Source organism: Pezoporus flaviventris, unplaced genomic scaffold (genome assembly GCF_033815535.1).
Source record: "Pezoporus flaviventris isolate CSIRO_AGI_PZ_B2104156 unplaced genomic scaffold, CSIRO_AGI_Pfla_v1 ptg000001l, whole genome shotgun sequence".
Taxonomy (NCBI): Eukaryota; Metazoa; Chordata; class Aves; order Psittaciformes; family Psittacidae; genus Pezoporus; species Pezoporus flaviventris.
The window spans coordinates 42,713,448-42,722,111 of record NW_026892549.1 but is presented as its reverse complement, the minus strand read 5'-3'; the positions used below and the strand labels follow the sequence as shown (position 1 = coordinate 42,722,111).

The 8,664-nt window shown below is 36.2% G+C and overlaps 1 protein-coding gene across 3 annotated transcripts in view; it reads left to right on the top strand.

Annotated features, from left to right (window-relative positions):
- TTN (titin) overlaps nucleotides 1–8,664 on the top strand; it is a 253,359-nt gene continuing 244,695 nt past the window's right edge. For all 3 annotated transcript variants that reach the window (XM_061454518.1, XM_061454513.1, XM_061454512.1), the window contains exons 1-5: nucleotides 1–215; nucleotides 2,321–2,424; nucleotides 6,581–6,784; nucleotides 7,476–7,763; nucleotides 8,499–8,587. In XM_061454518.1, coding sequence (XP_061310502.1) covers nucleotides 2,334–2,424; nucleotides 6,581–6,784; nucleotides 7,476–7,763; nucleotides 8,499–8,587 — 672 coding nt within the window. In that variant the 5' untranslated portion in view covers nucleotides 1–215; nucleotides 2,321–2,333. The remainder of the gene's footprint in view (nucleotides 216–2,320; nucleotides 2,425–6,580; nucleotides 6,785–7,475; nucleotides 7,764–8,498; nucleotides 8,588–8,664) is intronic.

Genomic DNA, 8,664 nt, shown 5'->3' with positions numbered 1-8,664 from the left:
TCTGAGCAGTCGTGCATTCCCCGCCTCGCCTCGGGTGTAGGGATTGCAAAAAAACAAAACTACACTGTCAAGACTGTGTAGTTTTGTTTTTATGATTAGAGGCTCTACAATTCTCATGCTGGGATTGTCTAACAAAATTTTACTCTGGATAAGGACGTCGTTTAAGAAGATTTCATTGGGCTTAGCCCACTCTTACAGGCACTTTGAGAGATCAGGTTAGTAACATGTTTCTGATGGTGGAATAAGTATTTTATCTGTCATTAACAATCCTGATACAATCTACTATTTGCAAATTTTTTTCAGGGGGGGATGTAGGTTTCAGACTATGGACATAGACCATTTAAATTTTCTGGGAAGATTATGTCTTAAATTTCTGGGTGTAAGTTTTGATACTACTCAGCAAAAAGTTTTTCTAGTATATTTATTGTGAAAGACTACAAATTAAAATTTGAAATGTGCATGGAAGCATCTGCTTAACTTTAAACCTCCTTTCATTGGGAGTGTTCAAGGTTATGATACTGAGAGATAAACAGAAGCTCCCAGAATAGCTCTGATAAAATGCACATGGTATCAGCTAAGCACTGATGACTTTTTAAGGGAATCAACTGCTAAGGTATCAGTTACATGGCAGCTCTGGAACACTTGTCTGCTGTCATTCATAGCCAGGAAGGTTATTTCTGGAACATGACATTTCAGATGCATACTTTCAATTCTAATTATACAAAAAGCCTTATAAGATCAGAGCTTCATCACTGAATTTTGCCTAGACAATGAAACATATAAACTTTTTTTGAACTCAATGACAATTCTACTTAATTAAATTATTTTTAATCTATTTTGGAGTCAGGAAATTACATATATATAAATTTTCATAATGTTTAATTATATTGTCAGATTATTTCCCTGGGTTTTAGCATGTGACAGATATTTGTCTTCATCTTCCTCTCAGAAAACTAGTGTTGTTTTAGGATAAAACGGTGGTCATTTGTTTCTACTTTGAACTCATTTCCCCCTTACTCTTGAAGCTGAAAAGCTTTGATAATGGGCTGTTTCCCTGTTAAGCTGGAAAGAGTATCCAGCTAACCAGTAAAGGCAATAAAAAGCAGATAAAAATCTCAGTACAATATCCAGCTCAACTCTTATGTGCTTATTGTATGTAGGCACCAGGCACTGATTTCAATTAAGGAACTCATGCCTTTAAAGGGTAGCATAAATTTTGCTCATAGTGAAAGAAACTTCATTTTCTCATTAATTTTTAAGTTTAAGCCTGGGACTGTCACAAAATCAGGCACAGAAGTCAAAGTAAACAACAGTAAATGTGTGAGATTGACTTGAAATATTATGGGGTTAAATCTCAGTTAGTAAGACCTGATATGCTCTCAGGGGAATTTTTTAATGAGAAAAATTGTAACTTGTATAGATATCCGGTACTATTAAGAAGATATTAACAGCATTAAAAAACTTGGACAAATCAACATCAGTAAATAAATGCGTTCATGCAAATATAAAATATTCCTGATACAGAAGTTTTCCTAGTAGGAGAGTGCGATTTTAAAGTAGGATCTTGTGTCATAAGAAGAGAAAGCAAACTTCTTTCAGATTTCACATGGATCTGCAGTTGTTCAAACCATCAGTGTCAGTGGCTACCTTATATCCTAGCTCACATTTCGAAGGTAGCTGTCTTCCCATATTCAAAATTCCACTGAGATACTCTCTAAGAAAGAGTATAATTTTATCTACATCTGTAGTGCCAGTATGCTTCTGTGCAAAATGAAATTATTCACTACTTACAGATGGCTTGTAAGAGTCTCTTGGCATTTTTTTCATTATCAAAAGCCAAACACTGTAGACTTTCAAACTTTTTTCAGTGGCTACTTAGTGACCTTGTTGGCCTCCTACTGGAGAATGTAAACAGTTTGCACAACAAAACGTCTTCAGATACTTTAAAAAAAGTCCACATGGAGATTATTTTCTATTTAGGTAAAGATTAATGGCCAAATACAGGCTAGAAGACCTGTGGAAGGTCATGCAATGAGTCAAGCAGAACTTTGTCTCCTGCTGCATACTTGTAATGCCAAATCACAGCTTCACTAAATATAACATTTTCACATCCAACTCAGCCAAGTCAGCCCTAAGAGTAATTTGCTATGCAATTTTTCTAAACCCACAATCACAATGCTTCACCAGGTCAACGTGATTTAAAACTGAATAAATTGTTATGAAAATAATCACAAATATTCCTAAAATCTAGCAAGAAGGATGTGTGTGTAATAACAATTTCACTATTGATTTCTAATTTCTAAACTTATGTTGCTTTCAGAGTGCCTGTAAAGATGACGACAAAAGCACCAACATTCACGCAGCCGTTACAAAGTGTTGTGGCACTGGAGGGTAGTGCCGCAACCTTTGAGGCTCATATTAGTGGTAAGGTTTTCGTTCATTCTTGCAAGATTGATTATTGTCTGTTACTATTTTTGGTAACGTTTATGCTAAGACAAATGATAAAACTTTTCAAAGATCGTAATCTGAGCTGAACAGGTAAAGACCAGTGCTGAAATGTGACTATATATCCATATCATACAGTAGTAATCAGCACTGAGGTGCTGTCAGATACCCATGAACACACTGCATAAAGTTACAAGGCTTCCCAGGCAATAGTGAATCATCCTGCCAATGAGACTGGTGTCTAGTCTCATGTATGTTAGAACCATGAAAACTGGGAGAAAATAGCATTTAATGATTTACATAAAAATACATATTGTACTAATAAGGGAACTTCATGTGAGTGTAAAAAGACTGAACTTGTTTGGATGATGATTGGACAGAATGAGGAATCATAGTGCAGAAGGCAAGGCATATGGTAGTTCTTCACTGACCTAGTTCTAAGCCTAACTCTAGCAACTTCTGCACCTTTCAGTTTACTTCATTCTGGAGTTCTGTCAGTGAGGGGTTAAAAACACAAAATCTGGGTCCACATGGCTACTGAAGACAGTAGAAACCCTAGTTTGCTAGATAATAGATGTGTATGATGATCATGATGGTAGCTCAAGGCTGGATTAATATAATTTAAATTGCTGATGTAATTTAAAGATACCACGTAATTTTAAAGGTAGCTCATTTGCCAGTCTACGCCCCATTCAAACACCTCATCTTGTGCAAAATCCCATGCAAGAACCCTTATTCACGTTATAAGGCTGAGTTGGTTTTCATAAGACCAACACCCTGTTCTAAGAGTGCCTCTGACCTCGGCAGTGACTAAGGAGAAATGACACATGCTCCTGCTGATGGAATTATATTGTCTTACAGGCATTAGCAATGTGATGATCCACATATCATAAAACACTACCCAGATGCTCTGTGACAGGTGCAAACACATGATCTGTCCAAGTATAATGATCTCTGACATCTAAGGTCCACTGTGGTTCATTCCTTTGGTCCCTTTGAATAGCACTGACTCACACAAGGTGTTTGAACATGTCATGTAATCAATATCCATGATATTTTTTCATGCCTTACTCTGTTGTTTGGCCCTCTACTCCTCAATTAATTGCCCTGACCTTCTCTTGTTATCTGTACACTGTAAATTTTCAATTAAGAGTTTCTTTCCACTGCTGATTACAATACTTATTATGAATACATAAAGTTATCACCAGAACAAGTGAATATACTAATATTATGGCTCAGAGTGTGATTTTGGCTATTTTAATTTGGGTGATATCATGGATTATTTGATAGGGGAACTTGATTTCTTACAATGAGGAGTATACACCATATTTGCATTTTAGTCCCAAATATCATGTGAGGCAATCTTCTGTTAGCTTTTATTTATATTGTAAGATTTTGAAATACCTTTTCTGCACCAAAAGTATCCATCAAGATTAACAGATCTGACAGTGGTTTGTAATTTAAGTTTTCCAATGCATAAAAAATATGAAGAAAGATTTATTTCTTGAACTAATTGCATAAATAATGGACTATACGGCTTTATTCTGCTACATTGTCTTTCTTACCTGCCATGAATTATTGTGATTTTGAAATTTACTTTCTTTTTAGCTCTGATAACTCTGTTTATATACAAATCAAGTATTAATACAGAGATACAATTCGAACACAGCCCAGTTAATCTAAGAGTACCAGAAGATATTAACAACCACCAGAGGCGTAATTTTGCAGTCTGTAAACTAGAACAAATGATTGCACTGTTTTGTCAGACCATGAATTAAGTGCCACATTGCAAAGGTTTGATATCAGTCAAAAATACCCAGCACCTCCCCCTGGCTTAGAACACACAAACCCGTGACTAAAAGCAGTAAATGCCAGAGTAGCTAGCACATCATCGCAGGGGGGAGCACTACTGGGTGGGCAGTTACTGAGGGGACATGAGGCAGCATGTCAGTGACAAGAAAGTCTGCCGTGCTGATGGCAATAGAACTGTGCCCATCCTCATGTCTCCACAGTAATGATCAGGTACTGAATTTGCTCACAAAAAACTAACATGTACTCCAGTTGAGTACCGAAAATATCAGTTCAACTTTCTTGAATTTTGCATTACTCAATGTAAGACGGCCCTACACTCCACATATTGTTGAAAGCAACACAGAGATGGCACACAGGTTGGCAGTTCCTTTCACTTACATCATTGTCAGGACAATTTGAATTTAATTACTAAATTAGTGAATTTGAGGCCCTTCAGGTTAATTTTCTTCATTTTATCAGTAAAGTTCAAAAACCTAAAGGACAGTTTCAAAAATGAAAATAACGTCCTGATAATTAATATTCAAATCATAGTGGCATTTGGCACATTTTAAAGTCAGTCCTTACTCTACATAGTCCAGTCAAAAATACCTGTAACCTGAGGTAAATCTTATGTTTCAGTCCCTAGCCCTGTGGCATGGGATTAGCAGAGTCCTAGTAAATTTGTGAAGTTCAGGGGTTTTTAGTATGAATTTGTGCTCAGGTTTTCAAAACAGCTTCTAATTTTTAATCCTTTGAGCATATGATTTTAAGGCATTAAAATAGACTCAATTTTTTTAAATGTAGGCTTTGTTCAACCTATCACACAAACCCCATGTTTGCTAATCATCATATGATGCTGCACCAAGAAAATACCACATTTTGTTTCAAGAAATTCTCTATTGAAAAAGTGATTTTTGGTTGCCAAGCTTAAGAATTTTTGAAACTCCTTCGCACAAATGTTAGCTCTGGATGAAATCGGTGGGATCTGCTGGATGCTTTGTATTTATGATGATCATGTTCAACTTATTGTATACTAGTAGTATAAGACACTCTGTGTGTATGTGTTTCTATTTTGTATATATCTAAAAATCAGTTTTTCAACTATGAGTAAAATTTAAAACTTTGTCAACCAGGTATGGTGTGACTGCAGACAGCCAGTAAAAGCTTCAGACTACATTTCTGAGATTCCCTTTCATTTTAGTCTCACACAGTCATATTCCTGACACATTGATCCCCCAGATAATTAAATTCCTTTTAATTTATAGGAGAATTTATAGGAGAGGTACTCTAGAAAGGAGCAGAATTCTGTGGTCCTGGGGTTTTCCAAGCCACAGAGAGTGGAGATCGAAAAAGTAGAGCAGCTCCAGCAATTGCAGTTTCAGATCTCATTCCTGAGCCTGTGTGCAGTGCAGTGCAATTGGTGATTTGTCTTGAGAGTCTTGATGAGAAGTAAATAAAGTAAATTTGAAGGATTTTTTACTTTGGAGAAATGATGTTGTAGGACTACAGAAAAACTTTTGAGCTGGACCCATATCCTTAAATTAGCTGTTCTCCTTATGTGGCTTGCCTAAAAACCTTGCCTGTTTGTCAAATGGATTTCAGTTGCTCAGTAGAGTTGGCTGAGTAAAAAACCTGGAAACAGAATTTCCATTAGAAATCAAACCCCACCATTTAAAACTAAAAAACCAGCTGTAGATATAGGTCAAACTCTTCTGACAAGAAGAGTCTTGCTCACAACCCTGGCAACAAAAGAATAGTGTGTTTGAACAACAAAAGATACCAAACTAAAACAGAATTCATTCCAAGAAAAAAGAAACAAATCCTCCAAAACATTAATAGCACTTGATGTTAATGTCTACAGCAGTCACTTTTCTGTCACTTCATTTTTTGAATCATTTAGTGTTAGGACAACTACTTAACTTGGTCAGAAGTTCTGATTTTTACTTTGTCTCCAAACTATTGGACTGGATAATTTTGTTAGCAATAAACACTACTTAGATACTAACAGATAAATAAAAGAATTCTCGTGTGCATTAGTCCATCTCCCTCATAATTTCAATGAACAATTCCTCAACAGGACTGCCAAACACTACAGTCCACTCATTATTCAAGTGATTTCCTAAATTCAGTAGACTATGTAGTTGTTCTATTGCTCTGTGTATTTGAAAGACCTTTCTAAAAAGAAATTCCTTTACCACTGTGTCACTAGACTTACAATCATGTATCTGTGCCTATGCCATTGCACTCCACTATAACTGTGCATACATGAGTGAGTATTATGGTAACTTTGGATATCTGGCATTTCACAGAATCTTATTCTCCTTTTGTATTCCTTTTTCTTTAGGTTTCCCAGTTCCTGAGGTGAACTGGTATCGGGATGGCCAGGTTCTTTCTGCTGCAACTCTGCCCGGTGTGCAGATCTCGTTTAGTGATGGCCGCGCTAAACTGGTGATCCCCGCCGTGACAGAAGCAAACAGTGGAAGATACACCGTACAAGCCACCAATGGATCTGGGCAAGCTACTAGTACAGCTGAGCTACTCGTCACAGGTATGAAATAGCTAAAGAAAGGCACCTCCCTCTGCTGGCAGTGTGAGAGAGAGCAACAGCAGAAGTGTCAGTTCATGAAAAAGGTTTGGATTTAAAGTACATGATCAGAAAAGAAATAGCAAACCAATTTGTTTTCCTAAAGCAGTCTAGAATTCAGCATGTATTCTGGCTTGTATTTTCTAACAGCATCATTATACACATATAACACTTAATTGTATAAAGTTTAATCTTGATCTTATACACTCTCAGCCATAATTACAAACTTCTGTCATAGCTTCTGCTCATGTAATCTGTCACAGTGGCTTTATTCAAACTATGTATAAAAGAAATTATAAAAGAAAAGAAAGTTCTGCAGATATTTAACAGAATAACTCACATAAAGGCTCATACCCAAGAGACTGCACTTGCTACCTATGGTTATACTCAATGTATCTCTAATTCTAGAAATATTTGCACACATGGGCATAGTCAGAAATATCAGAAATAATAAACATGTGAAAAAAAAGTTAAGATTGTTTGCATTTTGCAAATCAACTCTGTTTTAAATGTTTGAGTCTGCAGTATCACCTGTCAGTAACATGTGAAAAACAAAAAGATCTAATGCAATTCTACCTATGAAAATATCTAGCCCTTAAAGTTCTTTTTAACAGATGTTATTGCTTTTCTATTTATTTCTTCAATAAAACTGCAGCTGGAACAGCACCACCAAACTTTTCACAACGACTACAGAGCATGACTGCAAGGCAGGGAAGTCAAGTTCGACTTGATGTGAGAGTGACTGGAATCCCTACACCTGTGGTGAAGTTTTATCGGGATGGAGTAGAAATCCAAAGCTCCCCCGATTTTCAAATTATACAAGAAGGAGACCTTTACAGCTTAACAATTGCAGAAGCATATCCTGAAGACTCCGGTACCTATTCAGTAAATGCCACAAATAATGTGGGACGTGCTACTTCAACAGCTGAATTACTAATTCAAGGTAAAGGAGGTGAAGTTGCAAGCCATGAAAATAAGAGATCATTCATTGTTGTAAAGGTACAATATGTACCACTTCATCAAAGTTATGGCAACAAGCCAACTTATAACTTCTTTCTCAAGCATTATTAACTTGCTGTGAATAAACAGTGTTTTGGTGACATTTGCAAAAGGATTTTGTCTGAGAATTTAAAAGGAGCTTTTCTCCAGAATGGGTCTTCTTTAAACTGAGGATTCAGTGGACAGGATGCTCCACTGAGGATACTTTCACTTGTTCTTATTTTGCTCTGTAGATTTCACAAAGTTGCATTTATAAGCTGTCTTTGACAGAAAATATATATATTAGACTGCGTAACTGTGCATGGTCTTGTAAATGAGCCTGATAAGAATGAAGACAGTTCTTAGAGAACTGTAGCAGTGAATCATTTTACCTAGCGCAGTCTTGCTTGGATTTTAACTCAGTCAGGCTTCCAGAATGTTTAGATATTTGAGATCCAGGACTGTTTCATTTTGTTTGTTGTTTGTTTTTCTAATGACAATAATGAAAAAATATTATTCCAACTGTTTTCACAATTATCTGTCTATAGATACTGCAGGAAAAACACATGGTTGCTCAACACTTTCTCTGTTGTTTATATAAATTTGTATACAAAGGAAATTGACCATTCATTTATTTCTGCATCTGCTTGTTGTTTGTTGCCATCTGCAATTCTCCTGATCTTGTTTTTTCTTCCAAAAGGTGAGGAAGAAGCCGTTCCTGCTAAAAAGACAAAGACAATTGTTTCGACTGCTCAGATTTCACAAACAAGACAAGCCAGAATTGAAAAGGTATATTTTTCAAAAACAAAGCTGATAAGGTTAAAATGTGGATAACGATTTCTACAGTATCTCAGACTTGTTTTCTT